Source organism: Macaca nemestrina, chromosome 15, assembly GCF_043159975.1.
Source record: "Macaca nemestrina isolate mMacNem1 chromosome 15, mMacNem.hap1, whole genome shotgun sequence".
Taxonomy (NCBI): Eukaryota; Metazoa; Chordata; class Mammalia; order Primates; family Cercopithecidae; genus Macaca; species Macaca nemestrina.
Window position 1 is genome coordinate 26,938,395 of NC_092139.1, and position 13,173 is coordinate 26,951,567.

Consider the following 13,173-nt stretch of genomic DNA (forward strand, 5'->3'; position numbering starts at 1 on the left):
AAAATGATAGATTATTATTACAATAATAAAAAATAAAAAAGAAGCCACGCTTTCTGTACAGCCTTCCGTACAGCCTCCCTGGATCTCTGGGCTCCTTTTCATGTCCAGCCAGATTAACTGTGAGTTAACTGTGCCATCTTCATTCCCCTTGGACCTCTGCATCCCAGCACCAGCTCCATTCTGCTTTGCGCTATGGTCGGTCACCTGACTCGTGAGGGAAGTATGCCTGCGGGGGACAGAGTCTCCTGGGTGTCTCACTTATCTTAGAAGCCTGCCTAGCACCCTGTGATGGGCGCTCCCTAAAGGTGGGTGCCCTGCATTTTTCTTCTCTCCTAAAAGCCCGTAGGAGCATATGGGCCAATCAGCAGTTGGCACATTCCTTACCGCTGTGCATAGCTCCTTCTGAGTCTGGATCCAGTTTACATCACCAGAGACCCAGGTACCTCCACTAAGCTCAGTGAGTCTGTCTCCTTGTTACCCCGCTTTCTAGGCCTGTTGTGAGGACCAGAGGTAATGACGCTGTACCCCAAATGTCTGACCCAGAGGAGGTAGGAGCTCGGTAAGTGACCACTCTACCTACCGTGGTCCTGGATTTCTGGAATAGCACAAAGAACCTACAGCACCACCTCAGCATGCACCCCAACTGCAGTAACTGACTCCTTCTCTCTGCCAGTCAGGGCGCCGAGCACCACAGCGATAAATGGCAGGAAGTCTGTTGCTGTCCTCGCGGAGCACACGGCCCCATCTGCCCTTCTCTTTGTGGTAATCTCAGTCCTCAGACCACGGTTCCCTAGGAGGGCCCACAGTCCTCCGGCCAGAGGTGCTGCCGGTTCTGGGGAAGGCTGGACGTCGGGAGTGCCGAGTAAGCAGTGTGCAGAGAGAGGGGCTTTAATGAGCCATCAATTATTCCCTGCGCTCTTGGCACCCCCAACAGAGGAGGGAGGAAATTGTGAGAGTGGGGGCTGAAAAATAACGGGAAAAGTCCCCCGCTGGGCTTGCCTCATCAGCGTTTTCCTGAGACCTCAAGGGATACATCAGCTGTCATCCTGCCAGCAAAACTTAGGAAATATGTAGGCCATAAAATCAAAGAAAAAAGCCTGCATCTAATTAGTATGTTAAAGAAAAAATAAGGAAGCAATCCAAACTGAAAAACAAAATTAAAATCAAAGAGGACAGACTGATGAGCTGGTTTTCTTTATGAGGCTTTGTTTTCTTGGGTTTTCGATTGAAGGAAGGGTAGGAGGAGTGGGGGTGGTATGAAAAGAAGAACCAGATGAGCTTTTTGGACGGGGGTCCCAGAAGAGCCCAGCCTCCCAACCCTCCCACCTCCATGGGAGCCTCAACCTGTCAACCTCAGCACCACCCTCTCCACCCAAGTGAGGGCTCCTGAGGGTTCTTGCAGCACCCTGTTCAGGAGTGCTCCCAGAGGCAGGCCACACCACACAGGCTCCACACCCTGCTGCAGACTGGCTTCCCCTGGCGTGGGTGAGGCAGGACGGGGCATGCCAGTGGCAGGGCTGAGAACCCTTTATGACAACATTCCATCTATAGAGAACTCTTTTAATTGCCAGCGTGATGTTCGGGGCCTCTTCAACCTGAGCAATGGCGTTCAATTCCCAGACTCTAGATATCACCTCCACACTGATGACCTCAAATTTCCCAAACGATTCCCCGGGCACTAATGAGAATGTCTGCCGTCTGCTGGTCAATCAACGGATGCAGTCACCCCTGGTACACCAAACTCACTGTGCACCTAGCAGAACTCAGAAGCCCGGCCCAGCCACACCCCACCCAACACTCCAGCCTCCTGCACCTCTGCTTGGACCCCCTGACCGGGCTATCGTCCTCCCCAAGGCCACTGCATCCTGCCCTGTCCTCCTCCGGGCCTCTGCTCCCTCTGCCTGGTTTGGGCACCAGTCCTAGTCCTGAGGAGGAGAAGCGGCTCCCTCCCTGCTTCCATAACTGCCTCTGTGACACTCCCACCCTCAGCACACTGTTCACAACTTGACAAGCGCTTAGCACGTTCTAATTAGTTTTGAGCCTCTTCCCCTAGACTGTGAACGCCTGAAGGATAGGGATCTCGCTTATTCCTTTAGTATCTCTAGGACTGGACACAGAGCCTGGCATCGAGCAGGGCCAGCTGAGTAGTTCCTGGAGCATGCGTTCCACTGGGCTTGGATTATGGTCAATCATTTATACTCTATGTCCCCGGAAGGCCGTAAACTCCATGAGGGCAGCTGCGGTGTGACACCTCTAGCACAGCACTTAGCACGGTGCCCAGCTAGCCCCGAGGAGAGTCACAGTCAATGTTTGCCACATTAAATTCATACAAGGGTAAGGTTTCATTCTACAATGTCTGAAATTGTTACTGGTTCCCATCATGTGCTTGGCATTGCTCTGGGTGCTGGGGAGACACAGTGAACAAGGCAGACAATGTCCCGTCATGGAGCTTATATTTTAATGTATGAGACAGACAAGAGCAGTAAACAGACACATAAATAAAAACAATCACAGGTTGTGATAAGGGCTCGGATGGAAAGAATCAGGGTGCTATGATGGGAATAATGGATGCAGAGAAGTGGATGGATTCAAGGTTGAGTTCAGAAGCAGAAGAGGTGGGATGGACTAAGGAGCTGGCTATGAAGGGTGATGGGGAGAGAATTGAAGGGCTGAACCCAGGTCTGGAAGGATGGCTGTGAGGGTCTGCATGGAGGTGGTAGAGGTGAGGGTGGGCAGAAAGCAGTGGGGGAGAAAAGCAGAGGGGTGAGAGTGAAGATGGCGCCTGTGCAGACCCTTCACCGGTTCACTCATCTGCTCGCTTGCCCAGGCGCCCACTCAACAACCCTCCACTCACTGTCCAGCGTGGGCTCAGCGCCTTAAAAGGCACTGGGGAAATAAACCAGGATCCGAGGGAGACAGAGGCCGGGGCTCACAACAATGGGAAACTGCGAATCACTTAGGTTGTGTGTGGCAGGGTTTGAGAAAAAAAAACATCCACTACTACACGTCAGCACCCATTAAAAATGCTTTCCCTTTCTTGGAAGATCACTGTTTTGATTACATGGACGGAGGTGCAGGGAGAACACTCAGTGCAGGATAGCAGAACTGAGTGTAGTAAGAAGTTCTAATTGAACAAGTGGGCGTTAGAAGTAAATGCCATTTAAAGGCTGGAGTTGCAAATCACCACAGCTACCCCTCAGGGAGGAGGCGAAATGACGCTCTGAGCAGTAATTCACACGAATCTGACACTGAGGAGGAGCCCCCAGGGTGTCCCTCCGGAAGGCATGAGTGGGGCTAAGTGTGTCCACTGGACCCCTTTACTCTCTTTTTCTCTAAGGAGAAAACAACAGATTCCAATGCCTCATACTCTCTGTCTACAAAATGGGCACAATGGATTTACCATTCCCGGATGGGGAGGGCTGAGCAGACACGAGATTTCCAGTCCCTATGCCTTCACTCACAGTGCTGTTTCTTTCTGGACTGCCTCTGTCCTAGCCTCTTAGACCAGTTCAATGCCACTGCTCTCACAAGGCTTCCCACAGGATTTTGGCCATGTCTCACTTAAAATAATGACGACAATGATCTTCGTGGTATATTGTAATACTCACACTAACGTTTGCTGTTAACTTGTGTCACCTCATTCAATCCCCTTGCCCATTCTAGGCAGTCACAAGAACAACTGGTATCTTGCCTGAGGTAACAGAGTAAACAACAGCGCCAAGATTCAGATCCAGAAGCCTCTGACCCTAGAGCCCACGCTCTTAACCTTGCTTCGCTTCACTGTGTGGACTACATTTATCTTCACATTTCATCTGCCACCTGGAATGGGAGCTAGAAGCAACTTAAAGGCAAGCTCTGAGTAAATCTAGCCTAGTCCTTCATCTTAGAAATGGGCAGAATGAGAGCCCGAGGGGAACACTGATTTGTCTGCAGTTACCCAGTCCATCTGGACTCTCTCTGAACTCAGACATCGTCAGTACTGGAAATTCCCACATGGGCCTCCACTGCCACACGTGCCAGCCGGTGCTCCCCAGTTAGTCCCTAGGTGGCTGAGGGTGGGGCTGCACCCAGAGCTCAGAAGAGGGGCCCTGCCTTGTGACTGGGGGCTTGCTCACCGGCCAGAGGCCTCTCCAGCTGAGTCAGGTCCAGTCGAAGATCCAACAGCATTTAGGTAACTCCATGGTGTGGGTGGGGAGGAGGGATACCCACACTGACTGAGCACCCACTGTGTGCCAGGTACAGACTGGATGCTGTAGTACCTCCTGTAACCTTTGCAAAATTTCTCCCAGGTAAATATACAGCTGTAATCATGCTCGTAGCTAGGGGAGGCAGAGCTAGGCCCGGAAGGCAGGCATACTCTTTCCACCACTCCACATTGCCTCAATTCATTGCAGAATTCCAGTTACAGTAGTCCCCCGCATCCTGACAGATGTTCCAAGACCCCTGATGGATGCCTGACCCTGCACACAGTACTGAACCCTATGTACACTGTGTTTCTCCCTATAGATCCACACCTATGATAACTACATAACTATGATAAAGGTTAATTTATAAATTAGGCACAGTAAGAGATTAACAACAATAACTAAATAAAATAGAACAATTATAACAATATACTATAAAAAAGTTATATGAATGTGGCCTCTCTCTCTCTCAAAATATCTTATTGTACTGTACTCATCTATTTCTGGACAGTTGACTGTGTGTAACTGAAAGCAAAACTGTGGATAAGGAAGGACTATTGTATTTCTTGTCATTTCCTTGCTTTTTTCCCTAAGAAAGCAATTTCCTTCTACTATGTGTAGTTTGGAATTGAATTTTTTGCTTTTTTAAAAAAATTAACAACTGTTTCAAGCCCTTGTGCCTCTTGTTTATGGTTGGAAGTTCTGGAACTGGAGGGTCAGAGGCAGAGAACAACGAGGCTAGTCTTCAGTATTCTGACAAAGATGACCTGGACACACAGTGAAATGGACAACTTAGGCTTTCAGTGCAGAAAATGCTCCGCACCAAATACCAGGGATACTGACAGAGCCTCAGACCTCTGGAGCCCCAGACATAAGTAGCATCCAACTCACCCTTGATGATATGCCTGACAATTTTGATGGAGCTTCCTCGCATGTTTAGGATCTGGTGAACTCTCTGGCGAATCTAATAAGGGAAAAAATGGGTAGAGAAAGACAGACAACCATTTGTCCTGACACACTAGAATGTATCACCTTTCACCCCATCCCTGAAAAAGAAGGCTCACATAGAGTAAAGGAATTCAAGGAGAGCGCAATCCGCTTCTTTCCCTGAGAGTCTACCTAAGCAGCTGGCGAGGAAGGAGGCAGGGATGGATAGGCCCATGCAGGGGAAGACCCTCCTACCTGGGGGACATTGGCATTGCAGATCTCGGCCATGATGTAGCAGATGTGCTGGAGAACAAAGAGCCCCGCATCCAGGCGCCGGAGGTAGAACTCCTCCTCGATGTCATTGTCTATGATCTCTCCTCGCCGGACCATGTCCTAGAAACAAATGAACATTTAGGAATAAAAGCTGGACAGTGAATGGGAGGAAAAAATGGACTCCTAGTCTGGCCATAATACACACAAAAATAGCAACTACAACAACAGCAAAAGAAAACTACCTCATCTTTTTGATTTGTCTACATCTCCCATTACTCTAAAGTACCTTTCACATTCTTCATTCTTAATGGACTAGAGAGGCCCCAGGAGGCGAGCTTAAAGTCTATTTTTTCCTATCTGATGAATCAGGGCCAAAATGATCTCATCCACATATAAAAAAAGCTTAAAAAAAAAAAAAAAAGCTGAAGGGACACAAATCTAAGCTATTTATCTGCTTCCACTCATTTTTTACTCTTTGGTTTGGGCCTCCATAATCTCTCTGTAAGGTACAGTTGGCCTCTGACTTACCATGGATCAACTTTATGATGGGGTGAGAGTGACAGACATGTGGTAGAAACTGTACTTCTCCTGCAAGGCTGGTAGTGGCCTCAGCTCCCAGTCAGCCATGCATTTCCTTTTCTTTTTTTTTTTGAGATGGAGTTTCGCTCTTGTCCCCCAGGCTGGAGTGCAATGGCGCGATCTCAGCGCACTGCAACCTCCACCTCCCTGGTTCATGCAGTTCTCCGGCCTCAGCCTCCTGAGTAGCTGGGATTACAGGCATGTGCCACCACGTCCAGCTAATTTTTGTAGTTTTGGTAGAGACGAGATTTCTCCATGTTGGTCAGGCTAGTCTCAAACTCCTGACCTTGGCCTCCCAAAGTGCTAGGATTACAGGCGTGAGCCACCACACCCGGCAGCCACGCATTTTCAACTCATGGTATTCTCAATTTACAGTAGGTTTATCAGGATGCAATGCAATCATAAGCTGAGGAACATCTGTATATTTAAATCTCCCTTCCAAATCAAGTTAACCACAGCAGAGAAAGGTCCCCTTTCTCCACAACTCTGAAACCAGTGGCACAGGCACCCAACTTGCGTACATAAGCCCTCTGGCCTAGGTGTTTTGTCAGAGGCCGTGCTGCATTTCACACGTCCGACACCCCCCAGGCCAAAGCCCTAATTAAGTCACGGGAGTCTCCTTTGTAACCCTAGACCTCTCAGACTTGCTGTCCTCATTTCCAGTCCTCCCTAGTAGATTCCTTTAAAAACAAACAAACAAACAAACAAAAAGCTTTATTGAGATATAATTCATACAATTAATCCATTGAAAGTGTACAATCTAACAACTTTTATATATTGAGTTGTACAATCAATTTTTAACATCTTTACCATCCCCCAACCCCAATCCTCCCACCCCTCATCCTGTGCGCTGTGAACACTTCTGCCAAGATGGCTCAGAGCCCTACTGCTTTCCCTCCTTGGGATTCTGGGGTATGGTTCAATCTCACATCATTTTTAAGCTACATCCATCACAAAGGCCTTCCTGATTTTTATTTAAGGCTAACAACTCTCCTTTCTAAAATTGCTGAGAGCACCTTGACAAACCACTCTGCAACATGACCTCCTCTCCTCCCCATCATCTTCACACTGACTTCAGTCCCCACCAGCTCTCTCTGTCTCCAGCCTTTATTTCGTGGGAGTGGACTGTGAGCTCTGTGAAGGTAGGGCCCTAGCTCAGTACATATCTATGCAGCCAATGAGACAATGAGAGGAAAAAAGACATCTCCGTTTTTTTGTTTTGTTTGTTTGAGACAGGGTCTTACTCTCGTTCAGTCTGGAGTGCAGTGGCATGATGTCAGCTCACTGCAGCCTCGACTTCCTGGACTCCAGTGATCCTCCCACCTTAGCCTCTCAAATAGCTAGGACTACAGGTACATGCCACCACATTCAGCTAATTAAAACTTTTTTTTTGTGTGTAGAGATAGGGTCTCACTATGTTGCCTGGGCTGGTCTTTGGGCTCCTAGGTTCAAGTGATCCTCCTGCCTTGGCCTCCCAAAGTGATGGGATTACAGGTGTGAGCCACTGCATCCAGCCAGACATCCGGTTTAGGCTATGAGCTCTCAGGGGGACTTGTTCTGCGTGACTAGCACATGGGCCTAAGAAGGCAGGTACTCAATATATGCTTCTGATGGCAACAATCCATTTCATAATTCTGTTGGTAGCTTTATGGCCACCGTTCCTTCTGACAATTTGGGCTCCTGTCACTGACGGAAGCCCTTGGGATCCTGCTTTCCACTCTTCCACATTCGAAGAACTCACCACTGTGGTCATCAATCTCCACCAAGAATCCTTCAGAGACTATTTAGACACAGATAATGCACTTCTTTATTTGCCCGGGGGGCCAGCCGGTAGCAACACAAGGCTACTTTTCATCTCGTTCCCATGAGGCCTCTATCTTTGATGTGGAAATGAGTGAATCTACTTGGGAGGACTGGATATGAGGACAGCAAGTCTGAGAGGTCTAGGGTTACAGAGGAGACTCCTGTGACTTATTAGGGCTTTAGACTGGGGGGTATTAGACGTGTGAAATGCAGCATGTGCTCCTGACAAAACCTGAATCCTCTTTGGCCTGCAGACTGCTAGGCCCTGTACTGCCTGGAAAATCAATAACACTAATTCCTAGCTTCATTTAGTAGCAAATTCATTGGTAATCTGGTAATGGCATTAATGTTCACGAGGTAGTCATGGAGCACTGGACTGATGTCCAATGAGTTTAAAAATAGAAGGTTCTCTTTCGTTTCTCATTTACTTATAATCATGACTTCCTGCTCCGGAACACTGAAGTGTTCAGCAGTTACTACCAAATTTTAAAAGGGCTGGAAAGGGATTATTCATCCCATTGTATGAATTAGAAACCAAAGCACACAGAGGTTAAGTTGCTCATAATTACCAGTTGCTAGAAAACGGATTCCCCAGGGATAGGAATCGTGTGGGATTCATCTTTGATGTGGAAATGAGTAACTTGGCACAGTGTTGAGACCTCTGGCCCTACTAAGTGCCTAATGGCAAGAACACTACCCTAAGCACTGAATTAAGGCAGTAAAATAAGGAAAGTGGAGGTAAGGGAAGCCCTGGTTTTAACCACTGAAGAGGTCGGTGGAAGTCACAAACTTTTAGGAAATGGCCAGAAAGTAAGTATAGTGTGCCCACATGTTAAAATAATTGTGATAGGTGCTGATCGGGGTTGGGTGAAATGTAAGGGCGTCCTGGAAGAAGTGACTTTTGGGTAAGGTTTCAGGGTGCATGATGGGCAGAGACAACAGAATGGAGTGCCTTAGAGGTACAGTCTTTGCGTCGTGTGAAGGCCCTACAAGAAAAGACTTTTGTTGGCCATACTTTCTGCTCACTCTCCCTCACCCCAGCCCAGCCCAGACAGGCCTGGGTTCCCTTCCTGGTCTTGCCTTGCTCCTCGTGTTGGTACCGCCCACTCCTCAGTCTCTATCATCATATATTGAAAGTCTACAATGTGATGTGCCTCACAAAATGTTCCCTGAGATCCCCAAGCAGATATGATTTTTCAGTCCCCTTCAGTGGGGATTCAGTACAAATCCCCACACCCTGGATTTGTACCTCTGTTGTGGTACCTCCCACGGTCTGCCTTGAACTAGCCATTCAGATCCATCCCTCTTCCTTGTGTGCGTTCCTTGAAAGTAAGAGCTGTACTGTGCTCATCTTTGTACCCTAGGAAGCACCTTGTGTAGCATTTTTTGCTTAGTAGGCTTTTTTTTTTTTTTTTTTTTTGAGGAGTTTTGCTCTTATCACCCAGGCTGGAGTGCCGGGTTCAAGCAACTCTCCTGCCTCAGCCTCCCAAGTAGCTGGGATTACAGGTGCCCGCCACCAAACCCAGCTAATTTTTGTATTTTTAGTAGAGACATGGTTTCACCATGTTGGCCAGGCTGGTTTTCCCTTCTGACCTCAGGTGATCTACCCACCTCGGCCTCCCAAAGTGCTGGGATTACAGGCGTGAGGCACTGTGCCCAGCCCTTAGTAGGCTCTTGGAAAGCATTTGCCAAACAGTATTGAAAAACAATGAAGGGAGAAGTTCAAAGCTTTTTAATGAGCTGTGTGTGCTGAGACTTGCATGGCTGGGGCAGAAGTGAAAACATCAGGAAATGGGGAAGGACTGTGCCTTGGAGGGTGAGCTGATAGCAGGCATACAGGCTGGCCAGAGAAGTCAGATATGATGGGCTACAGACTGTCAGCCAGCACTGTGCAGGAAAATGTCATGAATCAGAATATGCAAACAGCCAAATGATGGACACATCGGCTTAGAGCATGGAGAAGCAGGTAGAGTGCATAGCTGGAAGACCAGGGTATCAGCCTACGTGAGAAGGGGAAGGGAAGAGAAGAGGCCCGGGAGGTTACAAACAGGGGAACCTGAAGTGGAACTCATTCATTTACCCACTCAACAGAGATGTCTTGAACAGCTAACTGTGCCAGGTGCTGTGCTGGGACAGCAAAGATAAAACAGTCTACATAATCGAGGTGCTTATAATCTAATGAGGTTAATGAATATGAAATTCTTTTTGAAAAATGTAATAATGACTATTATAAAGGACCTTTCAAACTGTAGTGAGTGCTGTGGGAACCCACAAGAAGGCTGGACTAAGTCTGTATGGGGGGTGGGGTCAGGAGTGCTTAAAGAAAATGTAACATCTGAGCTGGATTTTGAAGGAGTTTGACAGGCTGAAAAGGACATTCCAAGCAGAGGAAATAATAGCATGCATAAAGGCACAGAAAAGTCAACTTGGAGAGAACAACAGTGGGACATCAGTATCACTAATGGAAACAGAAAGGGGTAAGAGGAGGTTTTTTTGTTTCTTGGCTTATTAGATCACAGCTTTCGGTAGATCATATTATTTTTGATTGATTACTACATACTAGACATTGCGTGAGGCAGTCTGGATAATAACTACTGCTGTCATTACCCACCTACCAGAGAGGAGCAGCTCGTGTTACTGGGGGCTTACTATGTGTCAGAATAGTGCCAAGGGCTTTCTGTATATTAACTCCTTTACCTCTCAGAAATATTGAGAGGCAGGGGCCAGGTGCTGTGGTTCACATGTGTAATCCTAGCACTTTGGGAGGCTGAGGGGGGCGAATCACTTGAGGCCAGGAGTTTGAGAGCAGCCTGGCCAACATGGCGAAACCCTGTTTCTACTAAAAATTCAAAAATTAAACAGGAGTGGTGGTGCACATCTGTAACCCCAGGTACTCGGGAGGCTGAGGCAGGAGAATCACTTGAACCTGGGAGGCAGAGATTGCAGTGAGCCAAGATCGCACCACTGCACTTGGCCTGGGGGACAGAGCAAAACTCCGTCTCAAATAATAATAATAATAATAATAATAATAATATTGAGAGGCGGGGATTCTTACCCCCATTTTAGATGAGGAAGCTGGCTCAGGCAGAACAAGCTCCTCAAGGCTAGTGGGTGGCAGAACTGGGACTCAAACCCCAGTCCATGCTCTTTTCATGCTACCATGTTTGTGTGGGTATAGATTTCAGAGTTGTCTGGAGAACAAAGGAAGATGTTAAATATTAGTGTGATAAGGAGGCTCACGAATGGAGCTTAGCAAAATTAAGTTTCTCTAATTAGGTCAGCAGTAGCCCTGGTGATTTTTTCCTTTTTCATACTTTTCTCCATCATCTGATCTTCTTTTAACCAGTTAGGTACACACTGCACCTTCTAGTTTCTCTATATTGTCATGTAGAAAGAACAAACTCAACAGAGCAATGCCAAACTCCATTTTCTTCTCTTTCCTCAGAACATCAAGACTCTGACAATGTTCAATTCGACATTCTACTTTTAGCTGTATGGCCACATGATTTGAAAGTGAAATTTTCAAATGTAGATCTGAGATACGACTATAGCTCATCTCCAAGAAACGCATCACCATTGCTGCACTGAACATGCACAGAGATGAAACAGAGATTGGCTTCTGAAGACGAAGTTTCTGCCCTGACAGTTTTAGAAGTGCCATAGAAACCAGCGTGCAGTGAAGTTGACTGTTGTCAGGATAGCCCTTATCTAGCCTGTTACAACTCTGTGGCATGGAATATTTACTGCTGAATGGATTCAGGGAAGCCAAACATAAATGTGTACTCAGTGTTTAAAAGGAAATAAAACAAGCAGAATGATTATGGAAAATAAGAAAGTGAGAAAGTGTGGGCAGTTCTCTATCTTCTCAAGTTTTGGTCTGTTTTAAAAAGAAGATGGCGTCACCTTTATTCTCCACCCATCTTACTCCATATAGACAGGGTCAACTTATAAATGGATTAATACACTTCTGACTCCTTTTATGGGTCCCCAAGATGCCACATAAAAAGCTGATCTTGAGATAAGGACTCGAGATGATTCCTTGGCTATCTGTGTGTGAGGAGGTAGAGCTGGCCATCTGAAAGAACTTCGAAGGGTGCCTGAAACTCCAAAATGGCTGTTGTAAACTCCACCCATGATCAGCTGGCTAGGAGTCAGTCTCTGGAGAAGCAATGTAAGAGTTCTAGAAAAAAATTATCACCGCAAGCTTCTCCCTGCCTTATACCTTCCCTCATCAAAGGTCCTGGAGGAACTGAAGCTGTCTGATCTATAATAATATTCTGACGGCTATGCACTAAAGATATACAAGTGCACTTGTTTCTCTAGTGGCAGGGAAAAACTGAATTATGCCCAACCGACCAATGAGACATGTTTTAAAAATGGCAAGGAAAAGAACAGACGGAAGTTAGCTGGCCCATGTGGAGATCATACCTGCCTCCCAACCTCCTTAGTATATGGAGACTGAACTAACAGGTTACAAATATCCCATTCTAAAGAAGGCACCCAGCTTCCCCTTGCCTTCTTTCCCTCTCAAGAGACCTTGTGTGAGTGCAGGAAATATTCAAATTAGATACTGGAACTCCACTTAACTATGATATATATTATAAATTCTACAAATAAGTTCCTCTGCCAAGGTGGAACAGAGTCCTAAGAAAATGGGATCAGATCCCAGCTCGAATACTAATTTACTAGTGTCCTTAGGCGAGTCATTTAACTTTTCTTGGCCTCAGTTTCTTTGCTTGGAAACAGGAAGCCTGCACTAGATCAGGGAAGGCAAACAGAGTTCATCCCAAGTGCCAACTCAATCCACTGCAGTGAGTACAGAATATGATACAAAAATCTGTCGTGAAGCCGAGGCAAAGCTCAGCGGAAGCAGCCCTGAAATCATTAGCAATGCCCACCCTGACTGCAGGAGGGGAGAGTGGCAGTGTGCCTCACCCCTCTTTGCCTGATCCGGTGCTCCTGAAGGTTCCTTTCGGCTTTGATAATCTGGGGCATGTCCAGGACCAAAGCACTTTCAATAGCCAGCTGTAACAGATTTCTACCTGCACATTGGTATGTGGATGGATTTAGGATGTTGGCTGATGGCGTTCCCAGAGAGAGGAGCCGCTAAGAGAAATGCCTCAAGCTGGAGACACACATCACCGCTGCAACAGGACATGATGGTCAACACTGACGATTAGCTCATCCTTTCATCAATAAATTCATCTTTGCCGTGACAAAGACACAACCCCTGGATCTGCTGTGACCTTAGGCCATTTTAAGACAACAGGGGCATGCAAATCACGTACCCTTCAAACGGGAATGTGATGAGCAGAGATTAAAGGGACGTTCCAGGAATCCAGTAACTTCCTTAAGTGTCGTAAATATTTCTCACTTTACAAAACTTCAGAGTGAAAATCTATATGTA

At 46.9% G+C, this 13,173-nt stretch overlaps 1 protein-coding gene across 2 annotated transcripts in view; it reads right to left on the bottom strand.

The window, feature by feature from the left end:
- LOC105496316 (catenin beta like 1) overlaps window positions 1-13,173 on the bottom strand; it is a 176,669-nt gene that overhangs the window by 6,730 nt on the left and 156,766 nt on the right. For both annotated transcript variants that reach the window (XM_071079342.1, XM_071079343.1), the window contains 2 exons: window positions 5,367-5,504; window positions 5,076-5,148 (listed from right to left, as the gene is read on the bottom strand). In XM_071079342.1, the coding sequence (XP_070935443.1) occupies window positions 5,076-5,148; window positions 5,367-5,504 (211 nt within the window). The remainder of the gene's footprint in view (window positions 1-5,075; window positions 5,149-5,366; window positions 5,505-13,173) is intronic.